Source organism: Callorhinchus milii, unplaced genomic scaffold, assembly GCF_018977255.1.
Source record: "Callorhinchus milii isolate IMCB2004 unplaced genomic scaffold, IMCB_Cmil_1.0 Scaffold9, whole genome shotgun sequence".
NCBI classification, from domain to species: Eukaryota; Metazoa; Chordata; class Chondrichthyes; order Chimaeriformes; family Callorhinchidae; genus Callorhinchus; species Callorhinchus milii.
This window is the reverse complement of record NW_024704750.1, coordinates 3,916,340-3,937,785: the sequence shown is the minus strand read 5'-3', so window position 1 is coordinate 3,937,785 and position 21,446 is coordinate 3,916,340. Positions and strand designations below refer to the sequence as shown.

The 21,446-nt window shown below is 39.4% G+C and overlaps 2 protein-coding genes across 2 annotated transcripts in view; one reads left to right on the top strand and one right to left on the bottom strand.

The window, feature by feature from the left end:
* Window positions 1-6,950, bottom strand: part of LOC103185368 (EMAP like 5) — a 34,755-nt gene extending 27,805 nt beyond the window's left edge. The window contains 5 exon segments of the mRNA XM_007903820.2: window positions 207-392; window positions 698-766; window positions 1,107-1,205; window positions 2,083-2,242; window positions 6,532-6,950. Of these exon segments, the coding sequence (XP_007902011.2) occupies window positions 207-392; window positions 698-766; window positions 1,107-1,205; window positions 2,083-2,242; window positions 6,532-6,728 (711 nt within the window). The 5' untranslated portion in view covers window positions 6,729-6,950.
* A 1,895-nt stretch (window positions 6,951-8,845) lies between these two features.
* ttc8 (tetratricopeptide repeat domain 8) lies at window positions 8,846-21,033 on the top strand. The gene is made up of 14 exons (XM_007903822.2): window positions 8,846-9,049; window positions 11,641-11,761; window positions 13,075-13,138; window positions 14,232-14,391; window positions 14,519-14,608; window positions 15,186-15,230; window positions 15,316-15,401; window positions 15,558-15,645; window positions 16,202-16,312; window positions 16,469-16,608; window positions 18,367-18,541; window positions 19,569-19,691; window positions 19,981-20,064; window positions 20,541-21,033. Exons 1-14 carry the CDS (start codon window positions 8,948-8,950, stop codon window positions 20,655-20,657), a joined length of 1,506 nt encoding a protein of 501 aa, XP_007902013.1. The 5' UTR covers window positions 8,846-8,947; the 3' UTR covers window positions 20,658-21,033.
* The last annotated feature ends 413 nt before the right edge of the window (window positions 21,034-21,446 follow it).

Genomic DNA, 21,446 nt, shown 5'->3' with positions numbered 1-21,446 from the left:
CATTATGGTTTACATTGTATATGGGGAATGATACAAGTGCTCTAACAGAACCATCTGATTTGCTTATGGAGATTATTGCTTAAAATCACATGAAGAAATCTATAAAACTAGTGTTCAGAATTTTTAACAAATATAAACACAGAAATAATGCAAATTTCAGTTGTACAACATACTTGTACGGTTGTATAATTCATGTAAACACTTACCCCATGTGCCCCCTGGACAGTTCGGATTAAATTAATGCCTTTCCATACATAAATATCACCATTTAATGCACCAGAATAAGTAATTTCATCTCTTGCACTAGCCAGGCACAGTATAGTCTGGAGATCTCCAGTTTTGCCAAACACACCACGCTTTGATGTCAACGCGTTTCCACATAAACTCCAAAACTGAAGAAAAAGATTTTGAAATTAACTTTAATCTACTAGATATAGTTAATATACCATTATCTACATGCAGATTTATTTATTCAATTACATGTATTTTAGGTTCTTGTATAACCAGTTTAAATTACTCTGTTCTTTATAATCAGTGTTTACATTTTTAAAATAACAATTACTTCAGTTACAGCCAAATACTGCATTTTTGACACTACCAACCTTCATGACTATAATGTCATCAACATAAGTCTCATGAAAAACACATGTTTAGAAATTAAAAGAATCTGAAATTCTACATAGCTTATAAGTATTACCTTAATATGCTTTACACCACAGCTGACCATTTTATTTGGTTGGTGCAGGTCCCAAGAAATGTCAAATATCTGTAAGAAAGTACATCAGAAGAAAAACAACACAATTGTTAACATCCATGATATGATTTTAAATCATGTTTCCATTTGTCAATGATTAATAGAATCTGGACATTTCTGCTTTGAGATAGTTTATGAGTTCTACAAGAATTGATACCTTAAACAATTTAATACACTCTATTGCACTGAAATTGCTTTCTGAAGTGTCGCATTTTGCATTCCTTCGCGATTTAAAGGATTTTGGCATGTTAATTATAAAAATGTCAAAAACACAAACTTCCCAAACATTAAAAGTAATTTAGAATATTAATGTATAATATTTGATGAATGCAAATGAGCAAAAGATAGATACCCTATCAGAATGTCCTGGTGTTGTTGCTAGCACCTTTCCTCTTCTCCAATCCCAGACACAAATAGTATTTTTGGAATCCAGACCAACAGACATTAATCTCTGTGAAAAGAGCAAAATGATTAAGAAACAAGATTTTGAAAAAAAAGCACATCTAAAATTGAGCTTGCATTGGATGGATAACACTCCTAACTCTTGAGCTACAATTTGTTTAAGAAAAACAAAGTATAGAAAAAATATTCATAGAAAAACACATATGGTAAGTCGTCCCCCCCACCCACCAAGGTTCCTCACAATACCTCACATAACTGCACACTCTGAAATAACTACAATATACAGCACCAAGATTCAGGAGGGCTGTGATCCAATAGTAAAGCAATTTGTTAGATCACATCATCAATAGGAACTTCGAAGATATTTTTCTTCTGAGGAGTAGGATCAAGTTGTCTTTTAAAAACAATAAATCATTGATGTCTATGGAATACTAGAAGGGTTTCAATGTATTACTAGATTTATTTTGATTTTTGTTAATAATCCTTGCATTTATTTAACTCATCACATCTTGAGATGTTTCAAAGCGCTTCACAGAATACACTGTAAAGTCAATTGACCGTATATTTTTGTGAAACGTGGCAGCCAATTGTGCACAGCAATGTCCCACAAAAGTTGTGGATTGAGTGACCAATTTTTTTAAAAAAAGGGTTTATTACCCCTGAAAAAGCGATCCGCCATTCTACTAACAACCGGGTTCAAAAACACACCAACAAGATTAGATGGCAGGTCACTAAAAATATTTGCCACAATTATGTAAGACACAAAAAGGAAACTGCATAAAAATAGCATGAAAAAAATGTATCCTCTTAACAGAAATTTAAGACTCAGGTTCAGGCAATCAGCTGTACTACAGAAATATTAGATTGTGCGCAATCTTGTACTAAATAGAAATGCATTATACTGCATATAGCATGATTGTACATACCTGCCCTTCTAGATCAAAGGCCAAGCAAGCTATCCCATGCGTGTGTACATCTTTCAGAATGGATACTGTCTGTACATTGTAGGTGTCCCAGATACATATACATGGTTCCTTTCCAACCTGTCCTGTTGCAACTAAAGTTCGTTCTGGATGCAATGCCAAGCTGTTGATTATGCACAATGCAGATTAAAATTAATTCAAACAATTTGTAGTCATTAAATTCTGCTAACTGTATAAAGAGGAACATTATCACAGGGGAATGTGAAATCTAAAATTCCCCTTCAGACCCACAGTTTGAAAATAAAAGAGATTAAATAAATGAATTTCTTAAGGAGATTAAAAGTTCATTCAAATCCACAAACAGTCTCTTGAAAATCCACCCCATCTGGTCTCTTTGCCAGAAAAGGCAATGACAGAATACTGGTTCCCAGCCAGTACTAAATATTTCAGCTATGCAAATGACATCTAGGAGCTGAAACATATTGATTTCTACTGAGGCAAATGACTCAGAGGCCTCTAATTTTCTCTGCCTCTCATTATACTGACAACAGATCTTTTCCAATAAGGAGATGCATCCCTCTCCACTACTTACATTCCCTTTCAGTAGCCTGTGATCTTCATTTTGACTTAACTTTACAGATAAAACAAATATTCACTGAAAACATTCCTGTATAAACTAAGCATATATACCATAGCAGTTAATTTATAGAACCGCATTAATTTCCATAAACTGACTGATATATGGTCTAACGTGTTTTAAAAAGTTTGTTTTTTTACAGAAACAAAGATCAACGTAGCAACTGCACACTATGGTCTATTTAAGCGCCCTGAGATGCCGGCCGGCAATGGAGGGCGCTATATAAATACAAGTTGTTGTTGTTTTTGTATTTTGTTGGATTAACACTCCTGAAATTTATATTTTTGTGGTTAAATTGCAACTTCCCAAAATAGTAACTTTCACAAAGTTCAATTTTGTATGTTTTAGCAACTATGAAGGAAAGCCATCTTGTTAATGTGTTTGTTTTCAAAATCTTTTGCATTTCAAAATAGAGATCCTTCAACTTCACAACACCTTTATGCATTTGCCATATTAACATTGTGTCACCAATTGTCCCTATGCCATCTGTGGAAGCATCTGAAAATGCACAGTTAGCAGGAAATGCCTTAGGTTATCCAAGCAATATCTTTGATCTATATATTCTTCAAATCACCCTTGGCCCATGAGCTCAGTCTGTAATCATTGCACATCCTTTTCCATTAGCTAATGAAAAAGGAGATATCCATCACTACGACGTTTTGCGTTTTGGCAAGGCATTTTACTGCAACACTCCAAAGTACAATAACAGACTTGCTTTAGCCTTATTATATAAATTTAGTGTACAATCTATACAGTATACGAGTACTATTACAAGAAAGTCATCCCTCAATATTACACAAAATGAGAACTTGATCAACTGCATCTCACCTTATTGCTTAATGTAATGAACACTGCTCCAGCAATTTGTACTTGTATTGCACTTCATCAAACATAAAACGTTTTGGAGACAACTCAAAAGAAATATAATATAGGGCACACATCTGGAGTTTTCTATAAAAGCATTAGATCAAAAAAAACTTTAAATGAACCTGGATTGGAAGGACATGCTTGGAGGGTTTGATGATTTCTTAGCTAAATCATGTAAGTTCTTATTCCCAGAACATAGTGGGGAAAAGAGTGTTTTTGTTGTTGTAATAACTTTTCCTTTTCGAGTTATTGGTTTCAAAGACATCGGCTTTCAGTGAGTGTTTTATTTAATCAAATCTCTGAGCCACAAACATAGAAGATAGTTGTAAGGTTATAACATTTATAATGTATGTGTTTGTCCTATCCCTTAGCAATGATTTGTTTCAGTGCACTGCTGCCAAAAAAGAGGAAAAAGTTGATTGTATGCACTTGAATCAAAATAAGAGGCAAATAATAGTTTTACTTCATTCATACCAAAAAATGTTGCCGAGAACACTGCGTTTCCATTCCTACTAAGGATAATGGGGCAAATACTTGTCAGTCCTACTTTACCGCAATTTGCCCACAAAATATACAGTCAATTCACAGTATATTTCATGAAGTGCTTTGAGACGTCTCGAAGACGTGATAAGGCGCTATATCAAATGCAAGGATTGTTATTATTATTATCATCAGGAGAAAGGAAATCAATTTCCCTGCTCAAAGTAATTTGGATGTGGAAGTAGGAGAGGAATCAACTGCAGCTGAAATGCTCTCAGCATTGCACTAATAGCTTCATCCACCTTTCTTGATTACAGTAACTTAATTTGCCTATTTCTAGTCTGGCAAAATTTTCATTATGTTCATCCGGGAAGATTCCACCAGAAATTCTTCCTAAATCTTTCACATTTCTCAAAGTGGTTGAGAACATTAAGTGAGCCTTTTCTTGTTCCATACTCTATGTTCAATTTAAGAGGAACTTTTTGGTCAAATGGTAACTATTAGTAACTTATTTTGCCATTAGTTAATTATTTGGCCAGTATTAAAACCTGGAACATCTCTGCAGTTGGGATGGAGCATCATAATTATTTTTATTTAATTCGCTAGTAAACTCAACAAACCCAAACTGGCTGCATGTTGTATTAAAAAAGTTTTTTTTGACAATTAAGTTTGTGTATACAATAAATAGAAAAATATGATATAATCATAAACTCATATAATTGCGAGAGTGAATTGTAGTCATTTTCTATAGCTATCAAAAAATACAAACTTAATCACTTATATCATTTTAAAATCTAATAAATAAATACTTTGACAGTAATCATTTAGAAACAAACTACGGTACCTTTATCAATTAACTGGCAATATCATGTCGATAATAGCTAAAATTTAGGTATATCCACACAACTAATATTAAGTTTTCTATAAAAAAATCATGTACCACCAGTTGCATATTGAACAAAAATCAATAGAAATGATAAATTCTACAAAAATCAGCAACCAGTGTTAAAATCGGTTTGCAAAAATATTCCTTGATGGAGCTATTGCACTTAATGTTCTGTTGCAAGATGTTCTGCAAATGATTTAAACTGAAATCTTCACTTTCCTGCAGAAATATCTACTTTGAATCAAACGAAGGTGAAAAATGTTGCAGCACTGTACCACAGCGGTTTACGGGATTTATCTTTTCAAAGTTCAAAGCATCTCTGTGATACAAAAAATGAAGAGATCCACGTACGAGAGAATTCAAAATGATCCCCTTGATCATTAGATAAACAATACATGAAACTTTCTAATGAATCGCATTGCATTTTAAAATGTCTTATTTATTAATCAATTAACCGCTTTCCGCTGAATGATTTTTTAAAAACATTCATGTAATGTGAAACTTTAGAGAGGATAAAGGAGAAACACAATGATTAATCAGGTAGTCATTCCCTTTTTAACCTTAAACCGATCTAGAAATGTTGCATTGATGCAAACAAAGTCTGAATGACCCCTGGATTTGTGTTCACCAAACTAAGCTGTCTATACTTTGAGCATAGCATTTTAAAGCCGGATATCTCCCGATTTCACCTTCAGTTTTAAAATCTATAGCATAAAAACTAACGATTATACAGAACGCAACGTAGTTCAGAAATTACTTAAAACACACGAGGAGGTAGCCAGCCTGAATGCCAAGGGTTTTAGACGTTGTGTATGTCGAAACGCACCTCTCAATCTGCAGCGCGTGCCGACCCCATTAAACTAATTGGGAATCTACATTGAGAAATTAATCTCGTTCCCAGCTGTCGGCAACGCAAATGTTTGAAATATTTATCTGCAAAGTTGTACCTGACAAAGAACATTCACCTTCGCGTGCTGATACTTGTCTGCTCTCAGACGAGTTACTGGATATCCAAATTTAAAGTGAAAGCTACGAAAGCCATTACGCACACACTGTGTGTGTGTGTGCGTGTGTGTGTGTGTGAATGGGGACAGGGGCAACGCTAGCGGGAAAAGACACGGATTCAGAGACCACCCCCCCCCTGTCGCAGACCTTATCTCAGATGATTTCAACGTTTTAATCCTTTTAGGCTTTCCTGCAGCGCAGGAGCGGAGTCAAACGCGGATTTGGTGAACAGATCAGATCCCACAGCGTACACTTTAAAGGTTGCAAGTGCAACATAACAGACCGGCGTCGGCGGAGCGCGGATTAAAAGGATATTGGGATCTCCGGTGAAAGCCCTACAATTTAAAAGGTCAAGCAAAACTAATCTGATTCATAAAGGGCTCCGGAGGTCGTATCTGATCTCTCCAGTGTACCGGGCCAGATTAACGGGACGCCGTACCGACTCCGTCGATGGATGGATGGATGAGTCAAGTCATTCCCCCCCCCACCCGCCCCATTGGATCCATTCTGCAAAGAGTCCTCGCAGTCCACCACTGGTGATTCAAAGCACAAAACACGCCAACAATGACCCAATTACCTGATTATGTCATCGCTGTGACCGAGGAAAAATTTCTGCTTGTGTTCCCGTGTGTTGTACACCACTCCGACACCTGCAACGAAATAGACGATTTCCTTGGCCGCCGTGTAGTAGAGGTTGTTGCGGCACTGATGCCCTCGGTAGCCGTAGACCCACTCCAGCCTCAGGTGACAGTTCGGCGCTGTCCTGTCAGCCATGTCTTGTCCCGGTCAACCGCAGCTCGCGCTCGCTCTCGTGTCGCCCACTCGACGTCTCCCGTGGGTAACTCTGCCCTCCTTTACCCTGACCTTTATGGTCTGCCTTTAAGGCGCTCTCTCTCTCTATCTCTCTCTCTTTGTATGGGCTCAGTCCAGGAACACGCGAATATTCAACAGTTGTCACCCATTTTTTTTTGGCACCGTCCCTTTCCCCCCCCCCCACCCCACTCCTCCTCCTCTCCAAAAAAAAACCCGCCGACACCACCGCACAGCTTTGCTGGGCGAGGGAAGAGGGGAGAGCGGACCGTGCGCTGCGCGAGGCGCTGTCTTGCCAGCCCCCGGGATTCAAACCGAGCCCCGACCGTTACGCGCAGCGTCGCGCGCTGAGCCGTTTTTTTTTTACCCCCACCCCCCCGAATGGGAGACACCTGCGCGCATGCGTGCACGGCGTCGGCTCCTCGCGCGCGCCTCGCAACCCACCCACGTGGCTCCACGGGCCGCGACGTGCGGCGCTTCGACGTCATGAAGCGCACCTGCTGCAGGGAAAGAAAGGGGTTTTGCCGGATTGGGCGGGTTCACGCCCAATTGGGCGGCGGGGGAGGGGGGGGGTTTCATCGTGAAGGAAAAACTATGCTATGGGCGGGTGTCTCATCTTTTAAAACATTTTTATTTTCATCCTTTGGAGTCCTGTGGCTCAGTGGTTAGAGCATTCGCTTTGCAAGTGAGAGACCTGAGTTCAATCCCCGGCAGGTCAGGGCCAAACCTTGGGCAAGTTTCCTTACTCCACACAGAGCCTAATAATAATCCCTCCAAAAAACCCCAAAACAATAATAAATTGGTCATTTTCAATCTACGACTGTTTGTGGGACATTGCTGTGCGCAATTGGCTGCCGTGTTCGCCCACAAATATACAGTCAATTCACTTTACAGTGTGTTCTGTGAAGTGCTTTGGGACGTCCTCCCGACGTGAAAAGCGCTATATCAAATGCAAAGATTATTATTATTTTATCCTGCAAAACGTCTTATTTCCCACCCTTTGAAGAGCTTTTCTTACCCGGTTTCAAAGGCACTAACCCAATCGGGACACTCTGCTAGCCACCATATTGGGCTATGTTTTGGGCTACAAATGTATTTTGATTTGTAAACCCTAGTCGCGTCTTGTTTTCTCTCTCTCTCTCTCTCTCTTCATCCGCGCTCCTGTCACTCGCGGAAACAGGAGCTGGCGAATGACAGAAGCAATTAACTAATGGTTGCATTGATTTAAATGTCGTCGCTAACTTATTTGTGTATATATATATATTAAAAGCTCCAGTCAAACTCCACCTTAACCTCCCCCCACACACACACACTTCACTTCAAAGTTTACACTTTCATTTGCAATGCAACGAAGAGGTAGGCAGAACCAAAATAGGCCAAATTCAGCATAAATGCAAGTCTTTCCACACAGGAGAATACACCGCGCCCACCACTAAACATTCACAGCTTTAACGTGCGATTCCACTTCAAGTCAAGGCAGGCAATTTATGTACAATCAATCGACTTTACGGTGTATTCTGTGAAACTCTTTGGGAGACGTCTGAGGCGCTTAACGTCTCAAATGCCAGGACTACCATAGATATACACGTGTAACACAGCGCCAAGAAGGCGACTGGAGATGTTCTGAAAGCAATGCAAAGAAGAAAAATAAAAGCACCGCCGAGCGCAAGAGAGTGCAAATAAAACCCGCAAATAAACTACACATTGCGAATGACGACCGTCGCAATCCTCAGCTCCGGGCGGAGGCGCCGAAGGCGAAGACGACGAAGAGGAAGAAGACGCTCAAGGTCGCGGGCGGGGGCTTGGCGGTTAGCGGTCCCTTTCCCTGCCTGGCGTCTTTCCTTTTTTTTAAAAAGAAAAAACCCCCCACCCCACACGAAAAAAAAAAGGCCGAGAGTCGTACCGAAAAAAAAAAAAATTTTTTTTAATTATAAGAGATTTAAAAAAAATCGATAGATTGATTTTACCGTAAAATTCCGGCGGCGGATTCGCGTCAGGCGCTTGAAGAGGCAGCTGGTGGCTGGAGTAGGACCCCCCCCCCGCCCCGCCCCCCCCGACCTCGGTGCGTTGCTCGGGGTGACGGAGCCGACGCTGTGGGAATACTGTGTTGAACCCTAATTCCCCCCTTCTTCCCCCAAAAAATTCCCTCCTCGCTATCCCGCACTAAGCCCTGCTCGGGGGACATGGATCCCTTGTTCATGGCCTGCAGCTATTTCAGGCGGCGCAAGTTCCAGTTGTGCGCTGAAATCTGTACCGCGCTGCTCGAGAAAAATCCGTACGACCAGGTAACATCAAGCCCTGTGTGTGTGTGTGTGTGTGGGGGGGGGGGAGGGGATTAATTTAATTTAAGGTCAAATGGTTCGACATCAAACCCCAAAACCTCTCCCCCTCAAAATAAAAACCCGTTCAGATGTTCCCTGTTGTTCCACCCACTGTCAGTGCGACGATCGCTCGGCCAACTCCTCGCACACGAACCGGTGGTGAAATCGAAGCCCATCTCAACGCGGTCGTGCGCTGTTTTGTGTGGGATAACGGTGACACCGCCGCCTGCTCCCGCCGGGCGGCGTTTTAAAATCAGCTCAGCAACGACCCCCCCAACCCCGAGCCCCGACCCTCGTCTCCCCCCCCCCCCCCCCCCCCTCCACCCCACAGTGTGCGCCCCTGTCTTGTAGCTCAGTGGTTAGAGCACTCGCTTTGCAAGTGAGAGACCTGAGTTCAATTCCCGGCAGAGGGCGAAACCTTGGGCAAGTTTCCTTACTCCACACAGAGCCTAATAATAATCCCTCCAAAACCAAAAACAATAATAAATTGGTCATTTTCAATCTACGACTGTTTGTGGGACATCGCTGTGCGCAATTGGCTGCCGCGTTCGCCCACAAATATACAGTCAATTCACTTTACAGTGTGTTCTGTGAAGCGCTTTGGGACGTCCTCCCGACGTGAAAAGCGCTATATCAAATGCAAGGATTATTATTATTACTGCTACCCCCACTTGTAGGAGGAGCAGCCGGGTCGTTCTCGAGCCATCCACCCGCAAACCGACTTTGCTCAGGTTTAAGATTAATATGATATCAATAGAAATTAATTACAACCTTCCGTTTGCTTAGATTTCAGCATTTCGTGGGGGGGAAACAAAACTTCTGCTCGTGGTTGAACCCACTCGGGTATAAATCACCCTGTGCAGCAACAAAGTGCTTTGAACACATTTGGCTGCATGTTTATCAACATGATGAGAATGTGTATCTTGTTACACCGACAATATTAGTAATTGGAGAACTCAACATCTTAACCCCCCAGCAATGGGCTTCGGTGCTTCTTGGCCAAACCTCGTGGAGTCCTGCAGCTCAGTGGTTAGAGCACTCGCTTTGCAAGCGAGAGTCCTGAGTTCAATTCCCGGCAGGGGGCTAAACCTTGGGCAAGTATCCTTACTCCACACAGAACCTAATAATAATCCCTCCAAAAACCAAAAACAATAATAAATTGGTCATTTTTAATCCACGACTGTTTGTGGGACATTGCTGTGCGCAATTGGCTGCCGCGTTCGCCCACAAATATACAGTCAATTCACTTTACAGTGTGTTCTGTGAAGCGCTTTGGGACGTCCTCCCGACGTGAAAAGCGCTATATCAAATGCAAGGATTATTATGATTATAACCAAATAAGTGTTTAAAGGGCACACGTGAAACAGATCCTATGTTGTTCATTATCTATATATTACATAACTGAATACTTTAAGATAGCTGATGTGTTTTCGTCAGTTTTCTGTGTGTGAGGATTACATTTATTGATTTAAACAACAATCAATATATTGTAGACATATGGTTTTACATGGCTTCTAGTTGTTTTACTTTCTTTTTCAAACCAGGGTCTTAATTTTTATTTTGACGAAATGTAACATAAAAAACATTTATCAGCTTACTAGTCGCAATTACAAAGGAGCTATTAAGTTAATTAAAACAACAGTAAGCATGTCCTCCCGTGTGTCCCCCCCCCCCCCCCCATTTGCTGTAAGTGAAGCTGCTATGATATAAGATAATGGATACGCTCATTTGCTATGTCAGACAACTTTCTGTTAAGCTTTTTTGTTATTTTTGTTTAATTTTCTTCTCCATGCTTTCCAAGGATACTGCATCTAAAGCCTTTATTTCTGAGGTAAAGGATAAATTCTAGTTTAAGTCAGTCCTTCTCTTGTCACCCTGTGTCTACATACTTTTTGATTACATTTATTCCAGATTAAAATAAATAGTATTTAAAAATTAGAATTCCTTGTACCCCACCATCTGATCCCTATTTTTCTTATCTAGTGTTTGGTTCTCTTTAAAATGTATAAAAGTAGTGAGGAACTGCAAATTGCAGCAGGAGGATAGAAAATGAAATAGAAACAGAATCTGAGCCAAGGACAAATAGATTTCCAGAGGAAGAAAGGGTACAATTTGGAATAAATGTTCGAATGGGCATGATTTGTTTCCCGGCATATACTTTATCATTACGACAAACTTTAGTGCGACTGAACAGATTGTTGCATACATTAAAAATTTATATTGATACAGTAAAAATTTTAATGCATGCAAATGAACATTCTGGGAGCAATGTATTTCACACACCATAAAAATACTACTTTCTTTTAAGTTAGGCACCAGAAAATTATGGAGGAAGTGGGCTCTGGCCTGCTTCACGTCCCCTGCCTTGCCTGCCCCACCACTGGCAGATGGGCATTCAGCCACTCTGCCCCCACCCTCTGGAACTCCATCCCGCAGGTCTCTCCGCCTCGCCCCCTCCCTTGCCTGCTTCAAGACCCATCTCAAGACCCTCCTCTTTAACTGTGCCTTTGATAACCATCCCTGACTTTTGATACTTATGCTTACCCATTCCGTAGGCTGCATGGAGCTTGAAGACTCGAGCCTTGACAGAGATGGTATATGTGGATGAAGTAGATATAGATCAAGAAGGAATAGCGGAAGTGATTTTGGATGACAATGCTATTGCACAGATTGCCCGTAAGCACTTTTTAATACATCAGATACATTTTACCATCTCAAATTATGTTTTTCTTTAATAGAGATTCTGTTGCCCAATTGAAATAAATCTAATTTAATTTAGCTAATGAAATGACATCTAAAAATATAGATGCTTTGAACATGCTTCATGGTTTAGGAAAACTTCTAAGCTAGCAATTAGTGTTCCCCTTATGTAAGTAATACATGTTCAATTCAACACTGTCTTTCAGATGTTGAGAAATGTTTGGAGATTTCTTATGGTTGTCTGATACATTTTGATGCTAGTTTACTGAAAATCATTCATCCTTTAACATTGCTAGTGACCACTGATATCACAAATCAGTTATTATTAGAATTGTTTTAATCATTTTTCAACAGTGCACTGACCAACAATTGAAACATGTGGAAAGAATGATGATAATTGTATTTAGAAGTACTTAATTGTATTTAGTACAAGTGTTCAAATGCATTTAGACATCCAGAGGATCAGTGTAAGCGCCATGATTATTTTGGCAGATTATGATCTGTCGCCCTGTTTGGTGTGACGCCGTGTAACATTGATAGAGTGACGAGGAAGTTACTGGTATCAGACATTGCTACATTGCAGCAGAAAATAAAATTAATTGTAAGAAAAAATCGGGTGGCAGCAGGACTTTGTGAACATCCTGTATATTATTTGGATTTTATAATAATAATAATCCTTGCATTTGATATAGCGCTTTTCACGTCGGGAGGACGTCCCAAAGCGTTTCACAGAACACACTGTAAAGTGAATTGACTGTATATTTGTGGGCGAACGCGGCAGCCAATTGCGCACAGCAATGTCCCACAAACAGTCATAGATTGAAAATTACCAATTTATTATTGTTTTTGGTTTTTTTGGAGGGATTATTATTAGGCTCTGTGTGGAGTAAGGAAACTTGCCCAAGGTTTCGCCCTCTGCCTGGAATTGAACTCAGGTTTTGAATGAAGCGGGAGTCCATGATAAGCAATTATGCGATTAAGGAAGGAACTGGGGGAAAAAATGTTCATTAATAGAGGTTTTAGCAAGTACATGGGAAGGAAGGAACAAAAGACAAAGGGGAACTGGATAAGAGGACTAGGGAAAATCCAGACAAAAGTGGAGTTTTTTCAAAGCTAATGATTGAGGATCCTGCTTGGAATATGAACCTATTTGCGTTTAGATGCGGATTGACTTAAATTGCTAGTGTTTCTGTCTGCAGTTCAGTTTTCCAGCATTCTCAGTTTTTTTTTATTTATTAAATTTTGAATTAGATAACATCATAAACACGAAAGCTTATCTCTGTCTGCAGGACCCGGAACATCTCTAAAACATCCAACAACAAGTCAAGCAGGAGGTCCTAGCCCAGCTGTCAGGTATTAATAACTTTAATTAGTTCCCCTTTAGCTCAGTGAATAAATCCAGTGTGTGATGACATGTACAAAGCAGGGAAATTCCAGATTTGATGTATTGTTTGTCCCAAGCTAACCAATCTCAGCTAAGGTGTGGGACAATGCAGTTCGCTTTAGTGGCCATGAGGGATTGGGAGAGCTAGGCTTCCTTCTTCGGATAATTGGCTCTGTCCTAATTCCCACACTTGGACAACAACAACAAGATTCCATTTATTGAGCGCCTTTCACGTCGGGAGGACGTCCCAAGGCGCTGTACAGTTGGGTCAGGACCCGAGCAGGGGGAGAAATGGTCAGGGTGAGGGGAGGGAAGGGAGGGAGCGAGGAGGGGGTAGAGAGTCGAGAGGGGAGCTCAAGGCACGGTCAAAGAGAAAGGTCTTGAGACCGGCCTTGAAGGAGGAAAGGGAGGAAGCGGCGAAGGCACTGGGGGATGGAGTACCAGAGCCTCAGGGCTGAGAGGCTGAAGGCCCGGCCACCGATGGTAGGGCGGTTGGGGCGGGGAATGTGGAGCAGACTGGAGCCAGAGGAACGGAGGATACGGGCAGGTAGGTAGGGGGATAGTAGGTCGGAGAGGTAGGAGGGAGCAAGGCCGTGAATGGCCTTGTAGGTGAGGATGAGGATCTTGAATCCTCTGCCAGCAATCATCATAAAAACTTACACATGACAAATAGCCACACGATCAACGTATGCCCATGGAATTTTATCTAAACTTGATTCTCTGTCCTGAGGAAAGGTGGGAAATAACTTACTTATTTGTAAGTAAATAAGTTGTTTGTCCACCCTCCTACCCCTACCCAACCTGCCCTCCACCCTGACATAAAAGACACTATACAAATGTAATTTGTTGTTATTGTTGTAGTTACTTATTCAAACTGGAAGTAAAAAATGATTTCTGTTGTGGGTTTTTTCCCATATCGATAATACTCAAACATAACTTCACCAATCGACACAATTGACATTTTTTGTTAGCCCTTTCATCAGGTTGCAACTCTGGTGGGAGTTGAGCAAAATATATTTTTTTTACTGAGTAATAAGATTTTTTTTCTATGCTTATGTATAGGCCCATGTCTCAGGCCGGGCGACCCATCAGTGGGTTTGTTAGACCAGGCACTAGCTCTGGCAGACCTGGCACTATGGAGCAAGCCATCAAGACCCCAAGAACAGCCTCCACAGCCCGGCCAGTTACAAGTGCTTCTGGAAGATACGTTAGGCTGGGAACGGTATGCCTTGTGCAAACACACCTTTTTTGTTTATCATTTTTTTAACGTGAAGGCTCTATACGGTTAACTGTTTTATAATCAAAGAATGCAATCAATGCAAATTAATTCTTGTTTCTCGCCCTTATAGGCCTCGATGCTTACTAACCCTGATGGACCATTTATTCATTTGTCCAGACTAAATATATCCAAATATGCTGGAAAACCCTACTTAGCTAAGGTTAGTATCAAACTCTGAATACAGAATCATGAGTATTGTGTGTTCTGAAAATAAAACATAGCATTAATAAATCTAATTGGACAAAGATTACCTGCTGTGGCATGTTTTATTATTGTTAATAATAAGTAGCAAAGTGGATGGTTCGTCATGTTTTTGTTCTTCAAAATTCTTAGTGGGGTGGGGGAAATCTCATTAAGACCAAAATTGCTCCTTGTAAAAGAATATTGTAAAAGAGTACTGTAAATAATATTGTCTTAAAATTTAAATATCACCCAGAATTGTGCAAAGTTATTAGCTTCCATTTTAATTTCGAAGAATGTTTTCCACAGTTCTTAAAACGGCTGAATTTAGGACTATTCCAGAATTTATGCAACCTTCCATTTTAAGACAAATCGGTCTTACAGGCTGGGACTAGGTGGAATTTGGGCCGAGCATCTTCAGGAGTAAGGGGCGAAAATATTATTGTCTACTAAAGCAAATAACGATAAACTTTGTGTTACCAAAATACACCTCAACCAAATACCAAAACTGTTGGATTTGAAAATATTGCACATTCATAGATTTGGTTCTTTTTCAGACACTTTTTGAATATATCTTCCATCATGAAAACGATGTAAAGAGTGTAAGTTTGTTTCATCAATATTTCCTGAGTTTTAGCTCCATAAAACTTTTCAGTAAGAACCTTAACTTCTTGTTTTTTCTAACAGGCTTTAGATTTAGCCGCTCTTGCTACTGAGCATTCTCAGTTTAAAGACTGGTGGTGGAAGGTGCAGCTTGGAAAATGTTATTACAGGTGAAGACTTAACTGTGAATGACAGTTTCAATCTAGAAATACTGTATTAGCATTTTGGACACAGTTGTGTAGAATGTTATGATTGCAACACCACAACAAACATTGCAGTTTTTAAAACAAGTAATGCCTTATGTGGTTTGACTTCTTTTCTTGAAGGTTGGGTTTACATCGGGAAGCAGAGAAACAGTTTAAATCTGCTCTCAAACAACAGGAAATGGTCGATATATTCCTTTATCTCTCGAAGGTAAGTAGCTTTATGGATTACAGAAGAAAAGACTTTGCAGTGTGTGCTATTAATATATCATTGGATGTTTAGTAGAAAATTGCCCCCCATGCTCTGTTCACATCTCCTGAGCAGTTTGTTGGACAGCCTGAGAACTTTTAAAGGATTGCTCTTTTAATGTTATTGAAGACTGGACTGGATCATACTCCCAGCTCTCAATAGCATTAAAAAGTGAATTCGTTTTACAGATACATAGATACACGGAAAGGAAAAGGTGGAAAAAGGCCCAGAGACCCGTTGAGTCCACTTCTGGGATAATTATCTATTCCACCTCCTGTCCAGTCCTCTAACTACACTTTTCCCCTGTGACTGGGTGGCCAACGGCACTCAATATAATGCGAAACAGAAACTGTAAATGTGTTTCCCTCTCCGTATAGCTCTTCTGCTGGAAGGAAAGTGGCTTTGCTAAAAGCAGTACATAACAGTGTAAATGTGTTTTGATTACTGGAACGCTTCTGATGTGAGCTACGGAATAAACAAAATGATATGTCAATTTACTATTGATTTGGTTGCGCAGGTCTACATTCGTTTGGACCAGCCATTGACTGTGCTCGTGCTTTTGAAGGAAGGACTGGACCATTTCCCAGGAGAGGTTACTCTGCTCACAGGAATAGCTCGTATACACGATGTATGTTTGGCGCCTGATTTTGCATGTTCTCTAACAAGATATTAGTATTATTATCTTAGAAAATCCTTTCAATTTGTGGAAAGTGGTTGATTATGGTAGTTTAGGATTTTGCCATAGTATAACCACAATGAACTTATATTCTTTTGAATCCAATAGGAAATGAATGACATTGTTTCAGCCACTGAATATTACAAGGATGTTTTAAAACAAGATAACACCAATGTAGAAGCCATTGCCTGCATAGGGAGTAATCATTTTTATTCAGACCAACCAGAGATTGCACTACGGTTCTATAGGTAAGATTGTTGCATCTTGCATAAATAAATTAAATAAATAAATCACTTTTTATATTATTTTGTTTGGTTTGGTTAAAATTATATTTGCTGATCCACATTCTATTTACCTTTTCTCATATAAAAGAAACTACAGCTCAACCTGAATATTGGGCACCAGCTGAGATTTTACAGTGAACTGGTAAAACTCGATAAGAAAGACGGTTAAATTTCCACGTCTCATTTGTTTCATTTCCTTTTTTAGGTTCATCCATAAGTGTTATGTTTTCCAAGAAGGAAATTAAGAGGATCTGTTTTAAAAGTTTTGCAGGCTAGAATTGCCTCATCCCTCGCTGTGCCAATAATTGTTGCGTGTATTTCCAACTGGGACTTCCCTGATTCATTTCTTTTTGAAATTAGTTACGCCTTGAAATGGCATGCAAGTTCCAGTTTCCATTCCATGGTCTCTGCCAAGTTAGTAAATCACAGGTGGGACAGTAAATGGTCTCAAGAATGAGAAAAAAATGGGCTAAGATTTGCACTCCTGCAGACAACAGCCTATGCATGGACAACGGTCAAAGGCAAAGTCACAATCACACCAATGATCAAACTGTCCCATCAATAAATGCTCCCTTTCCAGCCTCTTAAATGAAGAGCAATTAATTTGGTCGATGCATTGTGAATCAGTGTTCGCAAGCATTTTGGATTTTCCTGTCACTTTTAATCACTCAAAGAGAGTCGCCAGAATTGAAATGGATGTGATCAATCATTCGATTGCTCAGTGCTTGTTCACAGAATAGGCCTATTAAATGTTAAACCATGCTTTGATTAGATTAAAGTGAGTGTAAGTTTTTAATATGTTTTTAATAAATAATGAGCATATAAAGTTATACCAAATTATTTTTCTTTTATTCCATCATCGTGCAGGCTGAAAACAAAATCTTCCAGTCTGAATATAAATCCCAAAATATTCAAAAGTTTGATTTGGTATGATTAAATTATCCCCTGTCAAAATATTCCATGTTTCTGATCAGAAGAACATGTCTGATTAGGTTGCCTTACGGGCAGCATTAAAGGTCTGTTTAAGCATTTTTCAGTATGGTTTTATTTCAGATTTAAAGAAAGCTTTAATGCTTAGGATTATTTTCTCTGTATTTAGGTCTTATTTTAATCCTCCATTGTATATGTGAAACTTAATGCATGACAATGAAGGTTTTGTAACTGTTTGGGTTGCATTTTTGTAACCCTTCTATGGAAATAAAACTTAATTTAAACTGATACAAGATGTTTGATGGATAAAAAAAGCTTCATGTGCATTTTGACTTGTATTGATGTGCAATCTTCAATGTTTTAAACACTTGTAAGCATATCACAACGTGGTAGAAAGTGTGCCTCTGCCTTTGATTTCCTGCATGTGAGTTACTGATCTAAGTCATGGCATTATGGGGAAGCACCAAAAACAGAAAGATTCACCTTTAGTAGTTCTTGTAAAGCTTGCGATCCATGAGATTGGGATTGGATGAGACCTGAGAATACATAGCTCACTCCCTCTAACAGAATTGGTGTGTAACCCAGAGACTGAGAAAGCAGAAAAGGCAGATTTGTATGTGACATTATGTTAAGTGTTCTTGATGATAAATCTGAATGAACAAAAACATCAGTGCACAACATTTCAAAACTAATATTGTGTTTAGCAAAAATGCAATGATCCAATTTTGTTTCAGAAGCATTTTAGATTAAGTATATTTTATTATGATGTTNAAAAGGAGTTTTCCTCCTCAGGCGACTCCTCCAGATGGGTGTCTATAATTGTCAGCTCTTCAACAACCTAGGGCTCTGCTGCTTTTACGCCCAGCAGTATGATTTGACTCTGAGTTCATTTGAAAGAGCACTTTCACTGGCTGTGAATGATGAGGAGGTGGCAGATGTGTGGTACAACCTTGGGCACATAGCGGTGGTATGTACTGAACTCACAACTGTGATGATATTCTGTCTTTACTGTGCGTAATTGGCTGCCGCGTTTTGCCCATAAATAGACAATCACTACACTTTACAGTGTGTCCTGTGAAGCGCTTTGAGACATCTAGAAGATCTGATAAGGCGCTGTATCAAATGCAAGGATTATTATTATTTACAGTTATTAAAAGAAGGACGTCTGTGAATGGCAACAATTCAGAAAAACTGGCATCTATGGACATGGAAGTAAAAGAAAAGAGGCTATATTTGAGTTATGGATATTATATAAAATGTAACCAGGTGATTTAATATCAATTAATATGAATTTCTACATGACCTTAGAATATGGGAATATTATTGATTTGGTCTTTCTAGGATTGTGATTTGCAAACATACTTCATTTTCATTTTAAAACATGCAAATACATTATGAGGACTACTCACCAATTCTCAATTAATTTAGTTTACAGCGAGCAGTATTTTCATGATTTTCTCACCTTGTAGTAGGGAATCCCTATTGCTCAAATATGTATTCAAACAATTTAAATGGCTTACAAGAATTATTTATCTAAATATTTTCCCCTCATCCATACTGTGATTATTGAAAGGAATCATGATACTGCGGTGAGGCAGATTAATGCTGTTTTAACCTCTGGAATCTGGGTTTGAATCCAGCAGTGCATAATTGGATGAATGTCTCCTGTATAAGTATTGAAAATGACATGAACGTTTGGACAGTCTCAGCCTGTTCTTAATGAATCCACATTCAAAAGCCGTGAATTTAAATAATAAACTTAGACCACATGAAATCAAATATGCTGTTGCCTTATTTAAAGTAGCCTCCCTGTGGTACCTTGAAAGCTAATGGATAATTTGGCACGAAAATGGGTCCAAATTGGTTTCTGAGTTAATGTATGGGAAAATATTGATTATCTGTCTTTTTATTATGTGAGTTATTAATTTTATAGAGCTTTGCTTTATATTATATATATATGAATTGTAACTGAACATCATTCTGACTTTCCTTAGGGAATAGGAGATATGACTTTGGCCTACCAGTGTTTTAAACTGGCACTAGCTAACAACAATGACCACGCAGAAGCTTATAACAATTTAGCTGTGCTTGAGATGCGCAAAGGGCATCATGAACAGGTGGGCAGTCAATCAGCTTCTCATCAGCTTCTCGTATTTATCATTGAAAATAATATTCCATGTTGATCTAAAACAAGTTGCCCAGATTGATCTTTAACTTTCAAAAGGAAATTGGATGTGTACTTGAAAAGGAAATATCTGCCGGGCTATGGGGTAATAGCGAGGAATGGGACTAGTTGGATAGCTCTTTCAAAGAGCCGGCACAGGTATGATGGGCCAAATGGCCCCTTTCTGTCGCGTAGGATTCTGTGATTCTATGATCTTGTAAATCTAATTTTTTTTTCTTCAGGCCAAGGGATTCCTGCAAACAGCTGCATCTTTAGCTCCTCACATGTACGAGCCACATTATAACTTTGCTGCACTTTCAGATAAGGTAATCATTTAAAAAAGGTAATCGTTTAAAAAAAATGACAAAAAAAGATTTTTTTAAATGGGAATATTTCCAATTTTGATTTATTTTAACCAATATTGTCTTTGGCCATTGCCATGCACGACTATAATAGGAAATCCCATTAGTGGCTGACATTGTCAAAGGTGCGGTACATAGCACTCACTGAAATTTTTCCCCAGCTATTTTTCCTCATCTACTTGATAGTTCCAATTGATTGCCTAACCATCCTGTTAAATGGATGCCACGAGTCAAAGGGAGAAGGTAGTTTCACCCAGGATTCTACTCAACAGTCTTCCAATATATTCCTCACAGCCGGTGCAAATGGCAGCTACCTCCGCCTATACAAACAGTCAACACACACTTCACAGTAATTACTTGTGACCCACTTTGAGAGGTTTCTGTGTAATAAGGCACTATAAAAATGTGATTTTCTTTCTTTACATCTTTACATCTTTCAGGTTGGAGACCTTCAGAGCAGTTACGTAGCAGCTCAGAAATCAGCAGCTGCATTTCCAGAACATGTCAACACACGTCAACTAATCAAACAACTGCAGCAGCACTTCTCAATGCTTTAAGAACCATCACAACTTAGTAAACCTGAGATGACACTTTCTGTGATTAACTCTGTTGAAGCCATAATAGTGCTATTATCATGCTATGGCAGCAAAGTCACTGATGTCATAAATCTCAGTCTTGATTTATGACATTGAGGCTCGGGAGAGTAATTTGGGTTTAGTATATGGAATTTCTGAGACCAGATTAGTGCAGTTGCCCAATGGCTAAAGCAACACCAGACTAAAAGGTTTGAGGTAATGCTGCACATTTCAGGCTGTAGTCAGTTTTGGACAAAATTCAGTCTCTTGACAATAAAAGGAATAAAGATACAATATGAAAACTATAAAATCCCCATCATTTAATAAGATATACATTTTGGTTATATATATTAAAAAAATTGGTCACTCAATCCACGACTGTTGGCGGGACACTGCTGTGCGCAGCTCGCTACCGTATTTCACCCACAAGATATAAGGTCAATCCACTTTACAGTATATTCTGTGAAGCTCTTGGAGATGGCTCAAAGACTTGATAAGGCGCTATATCGAATGTAATATGTTGCTAATACGTGGCTGTCAGCAATAGAGCAGGGCTTTCTGTGGTCAATATATAAACTGACACTGGTGGGGATTTAAAAATAAAATGTAAAGCTGCAACTTGTAATGACAGCAAAAGAAAGAAACCTTTCTTACCAAAGCATGCAGCTGTCGAAGGCTGCCAAGAGGTTGTCCACGACTCTCATTGTGCAAAACATCCTGCGAAAGGTGGAGGCTATCTCTGTGAACGGGGTTAGAAACACATAAAGGAAG